The following is a 23,958-nucleotide window of genomic DNA, read 5'->3' on the forward strand; positions in this document are numbered from 1 at the left end:
GCACCTGGGTGCTTAAGTTTCCTCTGCTGTTCAGTTCAGTCGCCCAGTCGTGTCCGACTCTTTGCGACCCCATGAATCACAGCACGCCAGGCCTCCCTGTCCATCACCAACTCTCGGAGTTTACTCAAACTCATGTCCATCGAGTCGGTGATGCATCCAGCCATCTCATCCTCTGTCGTCCCCTTCTCCTGCCCCCGATCCCTCCCAGCATCAGGGTCTTTTCCAATGAGTCAACTCTTCGCATGAGGTGGCCAAAGTATTGGAGTTTCAGCTTCAGCATCAGTCCTTCCAATGAACACCCAGGACTGATCTCCTTTAGGATGGACTTGTTGGATCTCCTTGCAGTCCAAGGGACTCTCAAGAGTCTTCTCCAACACCACAGTTCAAAAGCATCAATTCTTCGGCACTCAGCTTTCTTCACAGTCCAATTCTCACATCCGTACATGACCACTGGAAAAACCATAGCCTTGACTAGACGGACCTTTCCCAGAAGGTAATAAAGTAACTTTTGTAAGGTGGTTGTGAGATTCAGTGTCTACTGCATGCTAAATGCTTAATGGATGTTACGTGTGATGATGGTTATTAATACTTTACTGTCAAGTTAAGTGACTTTTTACTAGCTTTTGAGCTAGTCAACTATCTGTGAGATAGGTCAACTATCTGTGTTTGTTGTTTAGTTGCTAAGTCAACTGACTGGCTCTACTGCAACCCCTTGGACTGCAGCCCACAATGCTCCTCTGTCCATGGGATTTCTCAGGCAAAAATACTGGAGTGGGCTGCCATTTCCTTCTCCAGGGGATCTTCCTGACCCAGGGATTAAACCCGGGTCTCCTGCATTACAGGCAGATTCTTTACCATTGAGCCATCTAGGAAGCCCTGGTAGCATTCTCTTTTACACAAAAATGTTGCAGGAAGCGGGATTCCTTCTAGGGCTGGAAAGGGGGATCTTGTCTAACAGTCGAAAATGAATTGTCTGAGAACACACATGTGCTTATGAGGTGAGAGACTTTATTGGGAAGGGGTGCCCTGGTGGGGAGCAGGGGATGCGAACCCAGAAGAACTGCTCTGCCAAGTCTCAGGTTTTATGGTGATGGGATTAAGTTTCAGGTTGTCTTTGGCCATTAATTCTGTCTCAGAGTCCTTTCTGGATGCACAGGCGTTATTCAGCCAAGATGGATGCCAGCAAGGATTCTGGGAGGTGGTAGGACATGTGGTGTCTCCTTTTGACCTTTCCTGAATTCTTCTGGTTGGTGGTGGCTTTTTAGTTCCCTGGTCCTTACCTCCCTGGTCCTTACCAGGACCTCCTGTCGTAAAATACTCACTCAAATGGTTACTGCAGTTCCTGGCCAGGGTGGGTGGTTTCAGCCAATGTTTGCCTTAACAAAAAGGATAAAATTTTTCTGTAATATTGAGACCAAACAGGAGTCTGTGGGGCCATCCTGGGCACACAAGCCTTTGTAGGAACTAGGCTTCATTCAGCCTCCTTGACCCTCCCTGAATTCCAAAGGGTAGATTCAAACTTTTGCTAATCAGGGAAGGGAAGGATTGTGGAAACAAGAGACTAGCAGTCTAGAACAATAGTGCAGTTTTTGAGTAAGGTCTTGGTTCCTCCTCAAGGACTATGCATACAGTATTTTTGAGTTCTCTGGCAGGAACTAAGTCCCTCCCCGCCCGCCCCCCCCCCCCCAACTTCAGGCTGGGCAGGAGATTCTTGGAGCACCACCCTATTACCTCACCACCAACCAATCAGAAGGAAGTCACACACCCTGCAGCCCTCACCCCAAATTTTGTCATAAAAAACTCCCCCAGACCATCAGGAAGTTTGGGGTTTTTGAGCACCATCTACTTGTTCATCTTGCTTGTCCTTGCAGTAAACCTTTCTCTGCTCTAAATTCCCATGTTTTGAGATGTTTGGCCTCACTGTGCATTGGGCATGCAAACTTGTGTTCTCCTAATGTATCTTTAACCTAGGGATGACCAGCACAATTTTATACCTTTGTATTTAGATATACAAGATGATGTAGGTTAATATTGGAGATGATGCTGGGAAAGACTGAAGGCAGGAGAAGGGGATGACAGAGGGATGAGATGGTTGGAAGGCATCACTGACTAGACATGAGTTTGAGCAAGCTCCAGGAGTTGGTGATGGACAGGGAAGCCTGGCATGCTGCAGTCCATGGGGTCTCAAAGAGTTGGATGTGACTGAGCGACTGAACTGACTTGTGACTCACGGCGTGCGCGCAATACAGAGAAAGCGAGAGAGAGTCACTGAGTCACACCCTTGTGGAAGTCTGAATTACTTTTAAGGGGTATTTCTTCCTGGTTTCCTGGGTTTCCTTTGGCCAGTGATTTTGATTTGTCTGATTCACAATCCATATTTGGTGTATCTCAGGATCCTCCCCTGTGTGCCCATGCATCTCTTAGCCAAGATGGACTTTACAAAAAAGGCATATGGGTAGAGAACATCCCTCGACATAACTCCTCTTTGACCTCCAAGGAAACTTCTTTTGCACTTGAGTGGTCAGTGAGTTCTCTTGACTGTGAAAATAAGAAGTATGTATCTGAGAGTTAGGGTCTCCCCCCCCCCACCCCCGCCCCCGCCCCTGAGGAGGGCTATAGGGGAGTTCTACATAATTTTTGGAGGTCTTGTGAGATAAACAAGACCAAAAAAAAAAAAAAGAAGTATGTATCTGGGTAGGAACCAACCTCCTCCCTTAATTGTCCCACTATGCTTGTCTTGGAGTTTCAGTCCTTATGGAATGAATCTCCAATTGCTTTACCCTGGGGCTGATGGGGAGGGGGGTGGCATCTACCTCCTGTCTCAGAGAGGTTAAGATCATGGGTCTTGGAGTAACACAGACACAGGTTTGAATATTGGCTCTTTAACTTTTTTAGTGTGTACCTAGGCAAAACAGTTACCTCATCTCTATAAACGGGATGCCAGTTGATCTGCCGCAAACACAGTCGAAAAATTAAGCAAACTATAGTCAAAGCTTTGGTTTTTCCAGCAGTCCTGTATGGATGTGAGAGTTGGACCATAAAGAAGACTGAGCGCTGAAGAACTGATGCTTTTGAGAGTTCCCTGGACAGCAAGGAGATCAAACCAGTCAATCCTAAAGAAAATCAACCTTGAATATTCATTGGAAGACTGATGCTGAAGCTCCAATACTTTGACCACCTGATGTGAAGAGCTGACTCACTGGAATAGACCTTGATACTGGGAAAGATTAAGGGAAGGAGGAGAAGGGGGCGACAGAGAATGAGATGGCATCACTGACCCAACTGACAGGAATTTGAGCAACTTTCAGGAGATAGTGAAGGACAGAAAAGCCTGGTGTGCTGCAGTCCATGGGGCCGCAAGGAGTCAGCACGACTGAGCAGCTGAACAACAGCAAAAAGTAAATGTTTACTAATGCTTTGCATATAAATATTAACTATTATTTTTCTTTTTTATTAATTTTTTTAAATTTTTTATTGTAGTGGTTTTTGACATACAGTGACATGAATCAGCCTATTATTTTTCAAAGGCAGATGGAAGACCAGAGGCCAATTTGTCTCTCAAAGAGTAAGTTATTTCTTCCACACCAAATTCAAGGTCTGACAAGGACAAGTGTGTCCACCGGCATAACATATCAGAATCCGCATACCATTCTATAACAACACAACGAACACAACTAGACGCTAAGAGCTGTGACCTCTACCAAACACACGTCACTGTTTCCCCTCATTAGCCAAATCAACCACTAGAACTTATCCTGTGTGCTCAGTTGTGTCCCACTCTTTGTGACCCCATGGGCTGTACCCCGCCATGGTCCTCTGTCCAAGGCGATTCTTCAGGCAGAAACACTGGAGTGAGTTGCCATGCTCTCCTCTAGGGGATCTCCCCAACCCAGGGATCGAACCCAGGTCTCCCGCACCGCAGGCGGATTCTTTACCATCTGAGGCAAGAGGGAAGCCCACAACATATCTTATGGATACTAAAATGTCGGCTTCCAGAAGTCCGCAACCTTACTCGTCACGTGATGAGCCCCAATCCCTTCTTTCCCTGCCATTGCGTCAGCCAGAAGTAGAGCCGCCTTCCCAGGAACCAGCAAGAAGCTGATACGTACTCCAGTTGACTGGCATGTTGCTTGACCAGTAACGTCTCGGAAAGGCAAGGCGCGGCGAGGCCCTTTTCCCCGCGCTCTCTGGTTGGACGGGGCGGTGCGTGCTGCAGCCGCCGCGGCTTGAGGCCCGTGCCACTGCGCGTCTGTGGGAGCAGGTAACCGAGGGTTCCGGGCAGTGGGCTCTGAGGGGGAAGTCAGGAACTGTGACCCCTGGGAGAAGCAGACTGGACCGAGAGAGTTCTGCCGCGCCGAGACAGCGGCTGGGCCCGGCGTCTGATCCCTGGGCCAGGTCCAGTGAGGCCTCTGGAACCGGGCCGGAACCGAGGCTGAGGCGGCCGCTGCGCGACACGGCCGCCGGAGAGTGGCTTTCTGTCAGACCCCAGGAGCGCTGGGGTGGCTTTGGCCTTGGGTGGCCTTGCTGAGAACCGAGACCTTGGAGGGATCATCGTGGTCGCCGACTACCCGTCCCAGGCGGAGGTTTTATATGCCCTGGTTTTAATCCCCTAGGGGCGGGCGGCGTTGCCGGGGAGCGTGGTCAGCACGGGTAGGATCCGGCTGTGTGAGCCGCTGCCTCAGTTGTCCGCGCCCGCTCCCCAGTTCTTGACGGTGGCTCCGTAGCTGATTGTAGCCCAGGCCCTCTGGACGCACTTGGCATGCTCCGTCAATTCAGCGGTTACTTTGTCAGTCTGTTTCCGCTATGCTCTAAGTTCATTAGCAGTTCGCTCTTAAAGGATTCCTATAGCGTGAAATATTTAGCAACCACTGTACAAACCTCCGGTTATGATTCCCATTGGGCTGGAACTTACAGCCTCTTGGGGAGATGGACGTCAAGCCCTCAAATGCATGTGGAAATTATGGCAGAAGGCACCTGGGGCTCTGAAACTAAAACAGGGAGAATCTGATCAAAAAGGAGAAGCCTTCCTTAAATAAATCTCTTTAAGATTGAGATACGAACAATGAGAAATTAACTAGGGAAAAGCAAAGAGGGGAATAGGGTAGTCAGCTTACTTGGTAAATGAGGAGCAAGTTGAAAGGTCCAGTGGCTGGAACCTTAAACCCAAAGGCCGCACGCGACTCCTGCTGGGATATGGAGTCTGGTCTCGTGTGCTACCTCTGTATCCGGTGTAACCTTCCTGTATATTTATATTGAACAAATGAATGAGTTGTGGTGAGACAGCCTTTAATAGTCCCAGCCTCCGTAGGCTTTACATGAATGTATTGGCTCATTTTATGTCATACTACAGTTACTTCTGGTTTTGACTGTCTCCCCATTAAGGGTGTAGACTCTCATTCATCTTGGTTCCCAGCTTATAGTATGGATTCAGTATGTTGAAAGAATTAAGCAGAGATGGAAAATCTATGTGTCTTTTGGAACGAAACTGTTTGTTTTTCTCAGTGACACGTTTAGAGGAGAAGCAACGAACACTGTGAAACAGCTATGATGCTGTTGCTCCGTCAGAGTTAGCACCCTGCATTCATTGTTGCCACTGTTATTATTAAGATGCATTGAGCCATGTTGAGGAGGGTCAAGGAGGAATGTGATGTGACAGTTTCTAGAAACTGTAGCCTTGACTCCTTGGCATCAACAGAAAGTCCTCAGCTATGGAAATTTTAGTCAGTTCTTTGGTTCTGTCACCCAGTGTTTCACCATCTTTTTCCCCAAAGGGCTTTTTGTTTGAATAATGGGTTGATTGAGTTGTGAATATATCAATTGAAATTGTGATTAAACATAAAATCTAAGAGTCACAGTCTCATCATATTTGCTATATACATCTTTCTTTGTTGTATCTTCCTCCTAAAAAGGAAGAAAACTTTGAGGTAAGTGATGTAATAGTATCCAGTTTGTTCCAGTTTACCAGTTGCTTCCAAATACAGGAGGCCTTTTGAACCACACACCCCAGGTGTAGGCAGGATAGGTACTACTGTTTTGCAGGAAGAGAAACAAGTGTAGGACAAAGTGACTTTAAAGGTTAGAGCTAGGTCTAAGATTAGAGACTTTTAGATAATATTGTGAATGAGATGGTTCCTTATTTTTCTAGACACCCAGAGCTGTATGGCAGTACAGCCCCATGCCACTTCTCTCTCACCCGTTTGTCAGAGAAGCCAGGTAATATATATGAAAGAGATTGGAAACTGTAAATCTGTTTTACTCCTGATTTCCCTCTCTTCTGAGTCCCTTTCTCTTTTCATAGATTCTGAGCTCTGCCTTCTTACTGCAGCTACAGTTTCCTCACTCCCTAGCAGTCTAACAGCTGGGAGGGCAGCTGTTTACCTGTTGGGTTCTGGAACTAAGTTGAGGCAGGTTCATTCCTGCTGCTTGCAGGTAGTCTTTTGTACAGATAAGCCCATCTCCAGGTCCGTTGTTGCCGGCAACAGCCTCCCCAAGATGGTTAGGCCAAACCTGGAGGTTCTGGCTTTGGGGATAGTGAAACTTTGCACAGTTCTAGACATGTGGGTGAAGACAGAGCTGGAAGGGGCCTTTCCAGTGCAGGCCTATTGATGGTGAAGTAAAGTAACTCCCTTAAACACTTGGAGCTAGGTCTTCTCCTGAGCCTCCTCCCTCCCCAGTGGGCTTTTGTGCTAGATCATGAGGTTTAATTCTCATTTCCTAATTCCTGACCTAGGGCTTGGCACAGTGGGTGCTCCATACATTTTTGCAGTGAATAAATGCATGAAGAAGCCACCTCCTCTGCTTAATGTGTTGGTATATTGAACTTGAGGTTGGGCCTGGAAGGAAGAGAACGTGCAGTTGTCTGCTAGTGCAGCACGTTTTGCTTCGATGATAATTTTAGCCTTGAACATTCCAACATAGAGGTTTTAGGATCACACAGCTTACCCATGTCCTCCTTTGACTTGGCCTGAGAAGCTAGGAGTCTTGTGTAAGGCTTACTTATCTCTTAGTTTCAATTCCCCTCATTTCTTTCATTTTTTTCTTTGGTTAGTTCCCTAGGGTTATTTTCAAGATGGACACAACCCTAACAGCAGGTGAAATCCGACAGCGTTTTATAGATTTCTTCAAGAGAAATGAACACACCTATGTTCACTCATCTGCCACCATCCCTCTGGACGATCCGACCTTGCTCTTTGCCAACGCAGGCATGAACCAGGTAAGGTTGTTTTCCCCTTCCCCTTGCCTTTTTGTCCACGTAGGAGGCAGCAAAGCAACCCTGAAGTCCTACGAAATCCCAGTTCTGTCACTTACTGTGTAGTCTTTATGTTGTTGAACTTCCATTTCTTTGTGTGTGAAAAGAGAAATAATAATAGTGCCTGTCTTTAGGTTGCAATGAGGAGTAAATAAAGTAATGCATTAAAAGTGTTTACCACAGGGACTTACTTACCTGATGGTCCAGTGGTTTAGACTCCACACTTCCACTGCAAGGGGCTCCGGTGAAGCCAAAAAAAAAAGGTGTAGCACAGTATTTGAAGTAGGTACTTGAACATTAGCTATTGTTATTTTTAATGATGATGAGAGATCCTGATACTCATGGATTAACCTTGCATGCCTCTCAAGAAAAATACAGCCTGCATCTAGTCTGTAATGTTTTGCTCTTTTTTTTTTTTTCCCTTCCTAAGGAAAAAGCTATGTGTTATTAGAATCAGAGTCTGGGTTAATCTTGCTGAGCCCTGAAGAGACTTGTTAACTCAGCTGTTGTGGTTCTCCTTCATCTTCTCATTGTCCTTGTATTTTTCTTTATAAAATAAGTCAGTTCTTCAGAATTCTTTTAAGGCTTTGCTTTCATTCCCATTCTAGGCCATGCACTGTTTTAAGGATTTTTAATTTTTTCTTGCAGCTACTGCCACCAATGTCAATTTGGATCTACTGCTAAAGAAACTTATTGGGGCAATTGATCTATAAAAGATACTTGAATGTTTTATTTTAGGAGACAAGAGTTTTCTCTTTAAATAGTGGGAGCATCACAAGTTGATAAAGCTGTTTCAGTATGCCTGTGACATGGAAAACTGTTTAATTGGTTGGAAGTGGCTTCAGGTTAGATGGTGCCCTCAGGGCATCCTTTGGAGGATTTCTGGGTGCCCCGCTTAGCCTGATGAGCCCACCAGCCCTTAGGATGACCCTCTCTAGGATAAGCTGACATTTTCTTTTGTCCCAGGTCTCTTCTCTGGCTTTGAAAAGTGGCACCAGTGGAAACATTTTCCACCTTGTGTAATGTGAACTGTGAAATTATAAAAGTGTTTTCTATTATGTGTGTGAATCCCATGCATACACCTGGAATTGAGGGTGCTAATTTTAGGTGGATTCTTTCAAGGTGGTGGGTTTTCTGGGACACTGAAACAGTTCTGTTCTTTTTTTTTTTTTTTACATTTATTTTCTGCGGCATTTATTCCCGGGCCATAAGTTTTTGTTTCTTCAGTTTCTTCTGGGATATCTTTTTCTTCTGTGCAACCTCCTCTTCTGGTTTAGGAACAATCTGTTCTTTTTCAGTAAGGATCATCTCAATGTGGCAGGGAGAGCTCATGTAGGGGTTGATCCGACCGTGAGCTCTGTAAGTCCTGCGCCGCATCTTGGGGGCTTTGTTCACTTGGATGTGCTCAATGACCAGAGAATCTACATCTAAGCCCTTAAGTTCAGCATTACTCTCTGCATTTTTGAGCATGTGTAGTAAAAATTCAGCACTCTTTTTGGGCCACCGACCCTGCGTCCAGCCCCACTGTTTGGCCTGTGCACACCTACCAACTCCACCATTGTAACGACGGAATGGCACACATTGCTTCTTTAAAGTGACATCCTTCAGATACTTGGTGGCTTTTCGGATATGCATACCCTTTATGGCCTGGGCAGTCTCACGAGTGTTCTTAAAGTGAACACGAAGATTTGAACCTCTTGATTTGCATGATTTTGTGGGGTTTTCTGGGTCGAGTGAATAGCGCACCATTTTCAAGGGTCAGCGCGAGACACTGGCCCTCAGGAGTTGGCACCGACCATAACTGGCTTCTAACCTCGTCACCCCCATTCTCGCCCATTGAGCCCCTTTGCGGCCTGTAGAGGCCCCGCAGCAGAGGGGCGCCAAGCCGGGGCCTCCGACAAATCCCTGCGCACAGGACTGCTCCACCAGGGAGGATTAGAGTCCTCCTCCTGAGGGTCTCGAAGTCGGCGCCGAGAAAGCCAGGATGGCAGGGATTACCAGAAGATTCATCACTAGACAAAGATGCTGAAGAAACACACTCACCTCAGGCCGCTTAGTTCTGTTCTACTTAGGCATACCTCAGCCTTGTCTTCTCCCACATGAACTGACTATACTTGGCAGAAGGACCACAAAGTCCAAGGTTGATAAATATTCCCTGAATAACAGTCACTAGTAGATTGCATGTAGCATCTTCTGCACACCAGGCACTGTTCTATGTCTTACATACACTAACACATTTGATGCTCACTCTGTACCATCCCGCTGAGGCACTGAAGGCTCGGCTAAAACTGCCTAAGCTTATAAGACTGGTAAATGCTGAAGCATGGATTTGAATTCAGAGAGAGTCATTTGTTTAACTTATGTGCTCTGTTGCTAAGTCGTTTCCAACTCTTTGAGATTCCATGGACTGCAGCCTGCCAGGCTCCTCTGTCAATGGGATTCCCAGGCAAGCATACTGGAGGGGGTTGCCATTTCCTTCTCCAGGGACTGAACCTGGGTCGTCTGCATTGGCAGGCAGATTCTTTACCACTGAGCCACCATGGAAGCCCCTTATGTGGTCTACTGCCTCTTAATCAGAAATGTCTTTTTTTTTTTTTTTGCTTGATTGTACATTTTGAATTAGTATTTGATAGGCATCTGCTTGTTCTATCCAGGTGCTGGTTATACAGAACTAAGTAAGATAGTTTTTCCTTTAAGGAGTTTGTGGTCTAGTGCAGGACTGTCCAGTAGAACTCTATGCAATGTCTATCACACATCAGCCAGTTGTGATTATGGAGCTAGTATGACCTAGTTGTGCTGATTTTACTTCTTTAAAAGGTCTCAAAATTTTTTCTTCCTTATCACCTTTACTACCAAGCCAGCACATCAGGTTTGGAATAAATTCTTCTAGAAAGATGCTATAAGCCCTGACTGTCAGAGGCTTAAGAGGAAGCACTGGTTTCACTGCATCAACCTTGACCGTTATCCTAGACCTGGCAGGGCTTTCTGTCTCTCAGTTGGTGTCACTGGCATTGGTGGGAATCATTAGAGAACTAGGGCTGGAGGGGGCGCTGCTCCAAGACAGGCTGCCTCTGCTGCAGCCCACAGGGCCACCTGCCTCTGATAAGCTTCGGTTTTGCAGGCTGATCATATCTGGAACCAAACAGTTTAATGTGTAGTCTCTTCCTGCCACCTGATATATCTACAGCTCTTTAAAAGTTGAAATGTTCCTTTTTTTTTAGTTCAAACCCATCTTTCTGAATACTATTGACCCATCTCACCCTATGGCAAAGCTGAGCAGAGCTGCCAACACTCAGAAATGCATCCGGGCTGGCGGCAAACACAATGACCTGGATGACGTGGGCAAGGATGTCTATCATCACACCTTCTTTGAGATGCTGGGCTCCTGGTCCTTTGGAGATTACTTCAAGGTAAGTTCAAAGAGAAGATCTGTTGGCATTTTGAGATTCAGAAGTGAAGGACATTTCTTAATTCTAAGACTTCCTGAAAGCAGTGCCTGTAATTTGATTATTTCAGTTTACATTTGGATTTCTTGTATAAATTGATCCTTGATTTGACTATTTATGGTGAAGACACAGTTTTGGCCCTCTTCTGTTCATACTAAATAGATTTTGGTTTGGTCACGTTCCACATCTTTTTGATCTTGTTGTAGGAACTGGCATGTAAGATGGCTCTAGAACTTCTTACCCAAGAGTTTGGCATTCCAGTTGAAAGACTCTACGTTACTTACTTTGGTGGGGATGAAGCAGCTGGCTTAGAACCGGACCTGGAATGCAAACAGATCTGGCAAAACTTGGGGTAAGAATGCAGCTTGCATGTTGAGAGTATGAGTATGAAGGAATAAAATGATTCTGATCTCGGTGTCAGAGTGGGGTCTTAGGACTTGGAGTGCATTGCCATTTCCTATTTTAGGGTGTGAATTGGGAGGTGGAGGTGCCTGGGAGTAATTATCTTTTGCTGCATCCGTTGCTTTCTTTGTAGGTTTACTTGATCATTCTGTTGTTGAAAGCCAACATGAAGAGGCATAGGGAGGTGACTTTAAATGATATGCAGCTTTTTTAAAAACACTTACATTGTCATAATTGTCCTCATTTATGAAAATGAAGGAACATTTGCAAAGAAATTTGTTTAATTCTGTACATATTCAGCATAAACATTTTCACTTTTGTATGTTTCTCAGCTTTATCTAGATATTTGCATATTTTCATTTAGTTGTGATTATAACGTGTATTTTATATTCTGTTGTAGTGACTCTTGAATCATGTTGTGCTTCTTCAGCAGGAATTGCTGCAGGCTTGGCATTAGTAATTGCCAAAGAGTGAGCTCTCTTTCTAGAAATGTATAAGGATCTCCTTTTCTCAGGGATGCGAGCCTGTGCAGAATCCTGTCGCTGGCTGTAACTGGGCCTTTCTTCCCGCTCTCTGCAGGCTGGATGACAGCAGAATCCTCCCCGGCAACATGAAGGATAACTTCTGGGAGATGGGTGACACGGGCCCATGTGGTCCCTGCAGTGAGATCCACTATGACCGGGTTGGTGGTCGGGATGCGGCACACCTCGTCAACCAAGATGACCCCAACGTGCTGGAGATCTGGAACCTCGTGTTCATCCAGTATAACAGGTCGCCTCAGGGTCCTGAACTGTTCCTGCTAAGAGCAGCAGCTTTCCTCAAACCAAGTAGAGCAAGAGGAACTCAGAGCGTGTGGTTGTCTTCTCATCCCGTCTTTGGGGCCAGTGGGCCAGTGCTAAAGGCATAATTTGCTGTAACTTGAACTGCTGTTCTAAAGCTCATTTCCTTGAAGCTTGCCTCACTCTGTAATGGATCCCAGATTATTTCTTCCCTTTTCTCTGCACTCCCCTCTTCTCACCAAAATAGGCAGAAGCTAATGACAGTCACAGCCTGCAAATGGCTAAGTGAGTTTTACCCAGCAGGGAGAGGTGGCAGCCGGAGTCCGTGTTTCACCTTCCTCTTTATCTGGATCTTGCAGGGAAACCGATGGCATTCTGAAACCTCTTCCCAAGAAAAGCATCGACACAGGGATGGGCCTGGAGCGACTGGTGTCCGTGCTGCAGAATAAGATGTCCAACTATGACACTGACCTTTTCGTCCCTTATTTTGAAGCCATCCAAAAGGTACTGGTCCTATTGCAGACTTCTGTGGAGGTTTCCAGGCTGGCTCTTAGTTCTGTCAAAAAGAAAACAGTTGTATGCTTTGCCACGTGAGGGCACCTGTGACCATCTGCCAGCTTCATGGTTAACATTAATAACAGTGTTCTGAAGAAGCACAGGGCATTGTGATTTATTGAGTGCAGCAACCTGGTTAGAGGCTCTTCAGTCTTGCCCCTGTCGCCTTTCTTGGGATTACAGGATCTGGCAAGATGGTCACCCTTTCTCCTTATGCCCCCACCCCGACCCTACAGTCCTCTGGAACCTTCTAGGGTAAGGCAGCACCAGAAGGGCCACTTCCCAATGAGCTGCCTCCTGGTTTTTATCTGCAGGGCACAGGTGCTCGGCCATACACTGGGAAAGTGGGTGCGGAGGACGCTGACGGGATCGACATGGCCTACCGGGTGCTGGCTGACCACGCACGGACCATCACTGTGGCCCTGGCTGATGGTGGCCGACCTGACAATACGGGGCGGGGGTAAGTGTGTTACACATGGTGCAACTTTAGGACTGACACTGAGTTTTTGGCTCTGTGGAACTTAAAGCCACACTTCATTATTGCTTTATGTGTCATCTAGGTGGTTGGAGGGATTCTTTTTTTCCCTTTTTTAGGAATAGAGGGAGTTTCAGCTCACTTTGAACAGAGTTCACTATATTAAATCTTTGCTGCCAAGTACCAGGTGATAAGGATTGTATTTAAGGTTGCCTGATAAGATACTGACAGGGGCAGGGTAGATACTAATTAACCCAAGGCATCTTGATTATTGACAGGCAGGACCTGGGGTTCTAGGCATCAAGTCGGCCATCTGGTCTGTACTTCCTGCCTCCATCTTCAGTTTAGCAGAACAAGGCTGGAAGATGAACCAAGGTTACCCTTGATGCGTATTTGTGGATATGTAGTAACATCCACAAAACATGAGTTTTATGCTGGAATTAATGTTCATGACCTTGGGGGAATGCAAAAAAGCCTTAGGAGAGTCTCTCAAAGAGTAGGCCTTTTGATAGAATTCCAAAGGGCCCTCTACAAAATGCTTGACTGGGAATGCTGTCTAGCAGGGTCTTGGGTTCTGCTTCTTACAGGTATGTGTTGAGACGGATTCTCCGCCGGGCTGTTCGATATTCCCATGAGAAACTCAATGCCAGCAGGGGTTTCTTTGCTACGTTAGTAGACGTTGTTGTCCAGTCTCTGGTAAGTGTATTTCTTGCTCACCTCTTCTGTACTAAAGTGCAAACCTTAATTGCGGTAGGGTGAGTGATGTCACACTGTTAATGAGAATTTTTAGAGGAGTCATGGTATAATCCTTGTCTTTATTGGCCTCAAATCTGTGTTTCCCATTTGCCAGGGCGATGCGTTTCCTGAGCTGAAGAAGGACCCAGATATGGTGAAGGACATCATTAATGAAGAAGAAGTGCAGTTTCTCAAGACGCTCAGCAGAGGGCGTCGCATCCTGGACAGGAAAATTCAGAGCCTGGGAGACAGCAAAATCATTCCTGGTAAGAACCGGTTTTTCCCTTTCTTCATCAGGCTGGTTCATCTTCCTGGAAGAGGCAAGCCCTTTCTCACAAACTTGACTGTAGGCTCTTGTGTCTCCAAAGGCTGAGCATAGCCTGGTTAGACCACTTTGGTGTGAAATGGGGTTTAGTAATATGATTTAAAAAGTAATATATTATTGTGGCAAAGTAGTCAAACAGTATAGAGGTAAAAAGTGAAAATCCTCTTTGACTCATTTTTCAGAAGTCACAATTCTTTGGAATTTTGCATACAACTAACTAGTCAAGACTTTTCTTTGTTTGCATACAGATGTATGTAGGGGTGTGTGTGTTCATAAGCAAAAATGGGAACAAATAGTATATAATGTTTTACAAGTTTTTTACCTGACAGGCAAATTAGTTCCAAAAGTTTTTACTCTATGGAAGTATAATGTACAGGGTGAAAGCCCGGTGTATTTCCCACAAACTGAACACACTTGTGTTCAGATTAGGAAACAGAGCTTTTCCAGGGACTCTTTGTGCTTCTCCCAGGTTGATTGGAAAAGATTTAATGGATTTTCTGATACAGAACCAAAACCGACTTGCATGGCTCTTTAATTCCTCCTGTCATTGCCAGCTTCCTCCTGGGAAGGGCTTGCAGTGGGAAGGAGGGAGGCTGTTTCCACCATTTTTTAATCTTTTAAAGTTCCTTTGTTTTTAACGGGAGGACAGTTGTTGTACAGTGTTGTGTTGTTTTCTGCCGTGAACCAGCCGTCAGCATACGTGTGCCCCCCTGAACCTCCTCCTCTGTCACTCTTACATGCTCCATGGCGCTGTGCAGGGGACACCGCTTGGCTCCTCTACGACACCTACGGGTTCCCCGTGGATCTCACCGCGCTGATTGCTGAAGAGAAGGGGCTGGTGGTGGACCTGGATGGCTTTGACGAGGAGAGGAAGCTGGCCCAGGTAAAGTGTTTGTGGAGTGAGAAGGAAGCTCAGCGCCACACAAGGCAGGGCTTGACTGCAAAGCACGAGTTTCCTCCCATTAAAGGTTTTGAAATTTCTGTTTTTCCCAAGACTAGTGAATCTCAAGCGGGGCAGTTTGGCAGCGATGTGTAAAGACGTCTCTTGGGTTTCTGAACGTGCGGGTGGGCAAGTGTACTGCTGCGTAGTGGCTTGAGGCCAGGAGTGCTGCTCAACCTCCTCCAGTGGACAGCCTCCCAGAGCATGAGTTAACTGGCTCCAAGTGTCATGGTGCTGAGATCAGAAAAACTGTTCAGATCTTTACATGGGGCATGGTTTAGCAATTTTGAGTCCTTCAGAGTTCTTTTTCTCTGACATTAAGGTAACTTGTGCTTATTTCTCTTGCTGGCAGCTGAAATCACAGGGCAAGGGAGCTGGTGGGGAGGACCTCATTATGCTGGACATTTATGCTATTGAAGAGCTCCGGGAAAAGGGTTTGGAGGCAACAGATGATTCCCCGAAGTACAGTTACTATTCGGACTCCAGTGGGACCTACGGTATGTTCATTTGCTCGTCTGGGGTGGTTTTCAAGCAATGCGTCTCAAGATTGGAAACCCTGAGTATCCATGGTAGCCTCACCTGTAGCACTGTGTGGTCATGCTGGGTTATTTTATGCTTAGAGAGGCCCTTTGTGATTGACTTTCTGTCCCTTTTATTTTGGAATAATTAGATTCACAGGATGTTGTAAAGAAACAAATTTAACTTGAGATCTCTTGTACCTTATACCCAGTTTTCACTAATTATATTAATAACATCTTGTTAGGAAACAAGAAAAATGATACTGACTGATAAAATTCATAGTGGCTGTTGAATTTTGCATCAGAACAGTAGTGTTCTAAAGTTAAGACAGCTCAAATACACAGGCGCTACATGTTTTCGCTTTCTTCTTTTTTAAAAAAAATATTTGTTTATATGTCAGTGCTGAGTCTTAGTTGCAGCTCTTCGGGTCTTTAGTTGGAGTCTTTAGCTGCAGTATATGAATTCTTAGTTGTGGCGTGGGGATCTAGTTCCTTGACGGGGGATTGAACCCAGGCCCCCTGCATTGGAAGCGTGGAGTCTTAACCACTGGACTACCAGGGAAGTCCTATTTTTTACTTTTTCACTCCAGCAGGGATTCCCAAATGTATCCAAGGAAGCCCTCAAAATGAATATATTCTTTATGAATTGACCTTGGAAAGCCAATTTATCACTACTCTTAAATATCTGCTTATCAAGTTCACCGGTTTTCTGTTCAGTAGCTCAGAGTTAAGGTGACCAACTGTCCCATTTTCCTAGAATTGTCCCAGTGTTTCCTCACATCCTGGGAAATCCCTTGGTCCCAAGCAAACCGAGGAAGTTGATCATCCCTGAGTATTGTGTTCTCCAGTAGAAGACCAGCATGTTAAGCCCTTTTGTGAAGGCTAATAGGCTGGCTTCCAACATAACAGTAGACAGTTAGGACCTCAGGAGAGTTTGAGAAACAGAACCCAGCACAAGCCAGCTGAGAATGTGTGAGTGGAATCATCTGCTGTTTTTCCCCGTGTGCACAGTGTTTGAGAGTGCAGTAGCTACAGTGATGGCTCTGCGCCGGGACAAGATGTTTGTGGAAGAAGTGTCCACAGGCCAGGAGTGTGGAGTGGTGCTGGACAAGACCTGTTTCTACGCTGAGCAGGGAGGGCAGATCTACGACGAAGGGTACCTGGTGAAGGTCGACGACAGCAGTGAAGACGTGAGCCAGCACTTCCTCCTCGCTAGCCAGGGGGCGGGCGGCCAACCACGGCCTGCACCCCGACAGCCACTCTGGCGGCTGGGTGCTCCCTGGCCTGAGGGGCAGACACCACCGCTCTCTGGGTTGTCCCATGGCCAGTGTTTCTGAAGCCAGGGGCGCCGCTGCTTGTGCTGTGTCGCTTCCCTCACCGTCAGCTCCCCTCACAGCCGGGTCTTTGCAGCCAGGCTGCTTAGGGTGATCCTTGGGTCCTCTAGGCTCCCCTCAGAAATAAGGAGGGTCACCTCCCCACGGGAGGGTGGGGAACGGGGTGGGGTCCTCATCCAAGCTGCAGCCTGTCGTTCTGCTGCTGCTGGCTCTGTGGTTTTGGACGAGTTCCCAGACGCGTGGACTTGAGTTTCCTTATCCTGGCTTTAGTTCTCTAAGATGCTCCCTAGTGGAGCATGTGTGTATACATACATGTCTACTACGTATTTAAACTGCTGTGTGTATATAATAATATAATGGGTATATAGTGGCCTCTATATATATTAATGTATATACATACATACATATCATAATAATGTTAATGTTGTGTGTGTAACATGTAAAGAGAGAATTCATATATATGTTTACCTGTATTTGCATGTATACACACCCATACGTGTACACACACACTTGGGTTTATTTAGTTAGTTGTTTATTGGTCTCCTCCTTGACTCCTAGAAAACTGAGTTCACAGTGAAGAACACGCAGGTCCGAGGAGGGTATGTGCTGCACGTGGGGACGCTGTACGGCAGCCTGCAGGTGGGGGACCGGGTCCGGCTGTTTATTGATGAGGTGAGTTGCTTTATGCTGGTCAGCACTGGACAGGATTACTGATCCTCTCCCTCCCCCTTTTAAAAACGAAGTCAGCTTTATGGAGGCATAGCTGGCATGTAGAATTATAAGGTATTTAAAGTGTACGTCATGGTGATTTGATAGGTTGTGAAAAGAATTCACCTCTTCTGGCTTTAAATTGGTCCATCATTATTACCCCTTCTAAGTGAAATTATAAATAGGTAATTACAAGTAAGGTAGTAAGGTGCAGGAGTAAATTTTATGAGGGTTATAACTGAAATTCAAATCTAAATGTCTCAAGTAAGACCATGGTGATTTCAGTTGAGATCCTGTAGCTTCATTTTCATGGATTGCCTTTCTCCAGCTTTACCTCAAATACTTCAGGAGCCAAGGATCCCATATTAAGAAATAGTTTCTATTGTGTGTGCCAGAGCTCCAAAATAATAGTAGCATAAAACACAGTGGAAATGCGCTTTTCACCTGAAAGTCCACGCTGATGCAGAGGCCCTCCTCACAGAGTCAGAGGGCCTGCTGTTCCTTGTTTGTTGTTCTTCCTTTATTCCTGGGGTGTTGCTCTTGATTTCACGTTCCAAGAAGGTTGCTGTCCGATCCATTCTCTACACCAGGGGTTAGTGAGCTTTCTGTGTAAATTTCTTGCATGCATGTGTGCATACTCAGTTGCTCAGTCATGTCTGACTTTTTGCGATCCCATGCCCCACAGACTATAGCCTGCCAGACTCCTCTATCCACAGAAATTTTCCAGGCAAGAATACTGGAGTGGGGTACATTTCCTCCTCCAGGGGATCTTCCTGACCCAGGGATTGAACCCATGGGTTTCATGCATCTCCCTTCATTGGCAGGTGAATTCCTTATTGCTGAGTCCCCTGGAAAGCCCTTGTAAAGTGCCAGATAGTAAATATCTTTGGTTTTCTGAGCCATACAGTCTCTGTCACAACTGCTGTTGTGGCACAAAAGCACTGTAGATAATATATAAACACGGGTGGGCTATGTTCTGGAAAACCTAGCTATCAAAATGGACCCCAGGACGGATTTGGCCCACAGGTCGTAACTTGCCATCTCCTGTTGTAGATGGGAAAGAGGAGGGGGAGAGGGAATGTGTCCCTTCTCACTGACTGGAAGTGACTCACCTAGCCACAGTTAGCTGTGAGGGATGCTGTAGGCTTTCTTCTGCGCAGCTGTGTGTCCAGCTAAAGCCTTTAGGCCTTGGGAAGAAGGGGAGAGTGGGTGTTGGGGACCGACCAGCGGTCCACCACCGACCTCTCCACCAGCCTGCTCTGCCCCGTGCAGCCCCGACGAAGGCCTGTCATGAGCAACCACACGGCCACCCACATCCTGAACTTCGCCCTGCGCTCTGTGCTGGGGGAGGCTGACCAGAGAGGCTCCCTAGTTGCGCCTGACCGCCTTCGCTTTGACTTCACTGCCAAGGGAGCCATGTCCACCCAGCAGATCAAGAAGGCTGAGGAGATTGCAAACGAGATGATTGAGGCAGCCAAGGTAGGCTGGATTACACGTGAACTCTGAGTCATGAGCTCCTCTCCTTCCTGCACCATTTACGGAGCCGCTGCCGCCCCAGTGCTCTCCCTCTGTTGGACCGTGTTCTGGCCCGTGAACATGTGCTTAACGCAGTGGTTCTCAGCTGTGCTGGTCAGGGACGGTGCTGGTGCTCAGGGAGGGGTCTCTGCTCCTCCTCCTCAGGACAGCCGGGGCCCTTCCAGTTATATCTGGTTTACATACAGCAGCTTATCCATTTCAGATTTGGTGCATGGTTTAACAAAACAGTTGGAAATTCCTATTTTGAGCTCCTTGACCTTACATATGGGGCTTTATTTTGGGACGTGATCAGCACAGCCAGGATCAGAAACCAGAGCCCTGCCTGCAAGTCCGCAGTCTCCCTACTCCCTCCTGCGCCCCCAGAGAACATCTCCCCAGCTGTCTCTCCTGTCCTTTCTCCACGGCAGCCGGTCTACACTGAGGATTGTGCTCTGGCAGCAGCTAAAGCCATCCAGGGCCTGCGGGCTGTGTTTGATGAGACCTACCCTGACCCTGTGCGAGTCGTCTCCATTGGGGTCCCAGTGTCTGAGCTGCTGGATGACCCCTCCGGTCCTGCTGGCTCGCTCACTTCTGTTGAGTTCTGTGGGGGAACGTGAGTACCTCGGGGGCAGTGGTGGACCTGCCTCTTGCTAATTTGGGTTACCCTCGGAGGATGTGGGTAATGGGCTAGACCAGCTCTCGTTTGTCTGAGGTTGAAGAGGGGTCCTCGGAAATGCAGGTGCCAAGTAGCTCTCCCAGAAGTCAGCGTCTCTGTGCCCCCATCACACCCTCAGTGTCTGATAGTGAATTTACTGAGTGTATGGTGGAATGCTCTTCTTAGGAGGGTAAAGTGGAAAATGCCACCTTAACCCTTACCTCACGACTGTTTGCTCTGGTTCCCTGGACAGATGACAAGAGAAGCCTGCGAATTCATGATTCAGCAGGGCCGTGGTGCTTCTAACCTGATCTTAGCTCCTCTTAACTCCCAGGGCCTCATATCAGGCCCTTTGTCATATCAGGGCCCTTTGTCAGCTGAAGGAACATCTGGGGAATTAATAACCCCATTGTCTCAGAGCCCCTATGTTAGGCCACACGGTAGAGCTGACTCAGTTTGACTGTGGCCAGTCACTTGTTTCTGCCAGCTTGAAGATCTCTGTGTCCTTTGAGGTCTTTCTGGAACAGTGTGGTGGCCTGGGAAATTCCTGCTTCCAAAGGAATCATGGGGAAAAGAACATTCCTAAGGCCATGGTAGAGCCCATCCAGGGCCTCCTCTGAGTCTCTGGCAGGTCGATGGCAGGTGGGGGATGGGGCTGGGGTCCTTGTGGATGACACAGTAAATGAGCATTTGAGGTGAGGTTCTCTGAGCAGTGCAGTTGTTGAAGTTCCCTAGGAGCCACCACCTCCTAGGGCTCCTGCTCCCAGCTGAGGGCTCCCAGGTGCGGGGAGGACCGTGAACTTTGTTTTCTGCCATGCAGACACCTGCAGAACTCGAGTCACGCAGGAGCGTTTGTGATCGTGAGTGAAGAAGCTATTGCCAAGGGCATCCGGAGGATAGTTGCTGTCACAGGGGCTGAAGCCCACAAGGTGAGCGGCTGAGGCTGGGCTCTGAGTCCACGGGGCACTCAGCCACTGTGGGCAGGCTTGGAGGTCCTGCACGCCCTCCAAACGCCCTCCAGTTACTCGTGCCTGGGAGGAGGAAGCCACTGTCACCTGAGACTTGCTAGCTATCTTTTAATCTTTTAAAATGCAGGTAAGCTCTCTCATCACATGTTCATGTTCAGGAGGGAGGCCATGTTTTGCCGTGTTCTCCATGCCCCCGGCACTTCGCCGCCTCTCCCTGGGGGCATGCACTTAGTTTGAGATGCATGGAGTAGGGGGACAATTGCTCGGCGTGGGGACTGGAGCTCATGCCTGACACATGCTGAGGCTTGAGGAGTGGTCATTTCATGGGTGCAAAGGGCTTCTGACTCGTGAGTTCTCGGTCACCCCCAAGCCCAAGATCCACTGGCCAGGTGTGTGAGGAGAATGCTTCCTCCTGGGGCATGAGGCTGCAGACACCTGCTCCCTGAAGGAAGAGAAAGGTCTGATGTTCTGGGGGGGTTTTGTGTCAGAGCCTGCCACAGTTGACAGGCAGAATTGTGAAGTTCAAGGTTCCCTGACCCAGAGTTTACAACTTTGGTTGTCGTCCTCACAGGCCCTCAGGAAAGCAGAGAGCTTGAAGAAATCTCTCTCTGTCATGGAGGCCAAAGTGAAGGCCCAGACTGCGCCGAGCAAGGACGTGCAGAGGGAGATCGCGGACCTCGGGGAGGTAGGGCGGCCTCCCCGCTCAGGTCGTGGTTCTCAGGGCCGTGGGCGTTGGTGCTGACCGCCGACGTCTGGCAGCCTGGCGGAGGGGGCTCCATGGACCCTGGAACCTCCCTGCTGCCCCTGTTGCTGATGGCAGGAGAGCCTCTTCCAAGCACTGGTGGGCACTGGTGTTGAGGGTGTTGGGACAGGTCCTGTGGGTGCCCACTTTCTCCAGGTCTCCTGGTCCCAAGTCACTTTATGACATTTTATGGTTTTGTGTTCTCTGAGACGTGGGTTCAATCCCTGGGTCGGGAAGATCCCCTGGAGGAGGGCATGGCAACCCACTCTAGTATTCTTGCCTGGAGAATCCCATGGACAGAGGAACCTGGCGGGCTGCAGTCCATGGGGTCACGAAGAGTCAGACACGGCTGAGCAACTGACACTTTCATTTTCTCCTTCTGGACACTGGTTGGGGAACTTTTCTGTTCGAAGCCAGAAGGGTGGGCTGGGCTGGGCTCACCTCCTAGCTCCTGGTGGTCCAGATCCCAGTGGTATTCCTGGTCTGTTTCCAGGCCCTGGCCACTGCCATCATCCCTCAGTGGCAGAAGGATGAATTCCGGGAGAATCTCAAGTCCCTGAAGAAGATCATGGACGACCTAGACCGGGCTAGCAAAGCTGATGTGCAGAAGCGGGTGAGCATGGGTGGGCGGAGGATTGACCAGCAGAGGCTGCGCAGGCTGCTGTCTGGGGGTCGGAGTCTGGGCCTCTGACCTGAGGCCTCTCTCTGGACTTCCTTCCATGCAGGTGTTGGAGAAGACGAAACAGCTCATCGACAGCAGCCCCAACCAGCCCCTGGTCATCCTGGAGGTAGAGAGCGGCGCCTCGGCCAAGGCAAGCCTGGCGGGCCCCCACGCTGCCCTGCGCCTGTCTGCTGCCCATCTCCTCCCTGTGGGCTCCCCACAGCCTTCTGGGGGCTGAGTGTGAGCCCTGTGGCTCTGAGCCAAGGAGCTGCCTGAGGGCCCCCCCTCCGGGACTGAGTTGGACTGAGCCATGGCTGGAGAGCTGTGGCTCCTGGAGGTGGATGGCCAGCCTGAGCCCGGGGTGGGCGAGGCCCTGTGCTGAGCCCCCATCCAGGCTCCGGGACCAGCACCTGCTCTTAGAAGCGGGGGGCGGGGGTGGGGGGCACCCTGAGAACTGAGTCCTGCAAACCCACTGCACTTGAGGAGAGCATGGCCCCCTTTCCCAGGGCCATGGCCTGATGCCAGCTTCTCCCCACAGGCCCTGAATGAAGCCTTGAAGCTCTTTAAGACGCATTCCCCCCAGACGTCTGCCATGCTCTTCACAGTGGATAATGAGGCCGGCAAGATCACATGCTTGTGTCAAGTACCCCAGGTCAGAATGCCCTGCAGTCCTGCTCAGGCAGCCCTGTGCTTGTGGGAGGTGATGTCCATAGCTCTTCTCAAGGACCCTGATTTTTCTGAGTTGTTTGCCAAGACTTGTGTGTGTGTGTGTGCGCGTGCGTGTGTGTGTGCATGCAGCCTGTTAGAGATGCCGTTCTGTTGTCCACCTATCACCTCCCTAGTACCCTTCAGCCTCAGGCCCTCCCCCTTGGCGAATATGTTTAACTGTGCTAGCTTTGCTGCTTGGTGTGCGTCGCCCTGGCTGTGGCACCAGCTGTGTGCTCTCAGCCCTGGCAGCATCAGGGCAGGATTGGGCGTCTGGCTCCAGCCCTCTGCTTGTCTGCCTCAATCCTGTCCCCTGTGCTGACTCCCACTCCGCCTTCCTGTCTTCTAGAATGCAGCCAACCGGGGCCTGAAAGCCAGCGAGTGGGTGCAGCAGGTGTCAGGCCTGATGGACGGCAAAGGCGGTGGCAAAGATGTGTCTGCTCAGGCCACAGGCAAGAATGTGGGCTGCCTGCAGGAGGCGCTGCAGCTGGCCACCTCCTTTGCCCAGCTGCACCTGGGAGACGTAAAGAACTGAGAGGGAAGGGCAGGTCCGCCAGGAGGCATCTCCCCCGCCCTGACCCAGACACATCCGTCCAGCCAGGAGCTCTCCTTCCACCACAAGGACGTTTGAATCATGGGACCTTTAAACAGCCCTGTCTGTCCTAACCCAGCAGTAACCGGAACTTAACCTGGGAGCCAGCCTATGACTCAACGCCCATGTTACATTTCTGCCCTGAGCACATCCGCGCCATCCATCTAGAACTACTACCCCAGGATTGCTTTTTCATCATCACACTTGTGTCTGTAGAGAGTTCTCTGCAGACTCAGTGCTGTGGGCCTCAAGAGAGGAATCATTTTTGCTGCAGAGAATAAAAAGACCATGTGCAATACTTGACATGATACTGCCACGTGACTTTTTTACTCCTCCTCCCCTCTCGCCCTCCCATAGGTGTCCCCAGGATGATAACCCGTGGTTCCCTGGGTGTCTGTAGACTAATTGCTGTGGTTCCAACTGGTTTCTGGTTGCAGTCCTTGCTGAGTCCAGCCCCAGACCTCTGAACTTTGAGAATAATGATCCCTAGATTTGCATCAAAACATCTGTGGGGATGGCCCACAGAATGGGGTGAGATAGAGGAATTCATTATTCAGTGGAAGATAGTCCGTGGGGTTGTTGGCAACAGAGGCTTCATTTTTGGTGCTTCTTAGAGGAGAACATTCTCATAAGTCTCATATGTCTCTTCCTCTC

The 23,958-nt window shown here is 48.5% G+C and overlaps 1 protein-coding gene across 4 annotated transcripts in view; it reads left to right on the plus strand.

Moving 5' to 3' along the window:
- The window catches only part of AARS1 (alanyl-tRNA synthetase 1), a 53,450-nt gene extending 29,843 nt beyond the window's left edge, over nt 1–23,607 (plus strand). Inside the window, exons 1-21 of one of the 4 annotated variants that reach the window (XM_020901475.2) lie at nt 4,155–4,261; nt 7,049–7,213; nt 10,471–10,659; nt 10,902–11,047; nt 11,677–11,868; nt 12,236–12,380; nt 12,746–12,891; nt 13,494–13,602; nt 13,757–13,907; nt 14,725–14,849; nt 15,259–15,403; nt 16,436–16,614; nt 17,317–17,430; nt 18,739–18,945; nt 19,410–19,594; nt 20,457–20,565; nt 21,176–21,289; nt 21,840–21,959; nt 22,072–22,158; nt 22,546–22,659; nt 23,062–23,607. In XM_020901475.2, the coding sequence (XP_020757134.2) occupies nt 7,070–7,213; nt 10,471–10,659; nt 10,902–11,047; nt 11,677–11,868; nt 12,236–12,380; nt 12,746–12,891; nt 13,494–13,602; nt 13,757–13,907; nt 14,725–14,849; nt 15,259–15,403; nt 16,436–16,614; nt 17,317–17,430; nt 18,739–18,945; nt 19,410–19,594; nt 20,457–20,565; nt 21,176–21,289; nt 21,840–21,959; nt 22,072–22,158; nt 22,546–22,659; nt 23,062–23,247 (2,907 nt within the window). In that variant the 5' untranslated portion in view covers nt 4,155–4,261; nt 7,049–7,069 and the 3' untranslated portion in view covers nt 23,248–23,607. Of the gene's footprint in view, nt 1–4,154; nt 4,262–4,298; nt 4,584–6,146; nt 6,214–7,048; nt 7,214–10,470; nt 10,660–10,901; nt 11,048–11,676; nt 11,869–12,235; nt 12,381–12,745; nt 12,892–13,493; nt 13,603–13,756; nt 13,908–14,724; nt 14,850–15,258; nt 15,404–16,435; nt 16,615–17,316; nt 17,431–18,738; nt 18,946–19,409; nt 19,595–20,456; nt 20,566–21,175; nt 21,290–21,839; nt 21,960–22,071; nt 22,159–22,545; nt 22,660–23,061 lie in introns of those variants that run through there. The other 3 variants (XM_020901477.2, XM_020901474.2, XM_070462859.1) reach the window with 3 other exon arrangements.
- Nucleotides 23,608–23,958: the final 351 nt, after the last annotated feature.

The sequence above is a fragment of the Odocoileus virginianus genome, unplaced genomic scaffold (genome assembly GCF_023699985.2).
Source record: "Odocoileus virginianus isolate 20LAN1187 ecotype Illinois unplaced genomic scaffold, Ovbor_1.2 Unplaced_Scaffold_15, whole genome shotgun sequence".
NCBI lineage: Eukaryota > Metazoa > Chordata > Mammalia > Artiodactyla > Cervidae > Odocoileus > Odocoileus virginianus.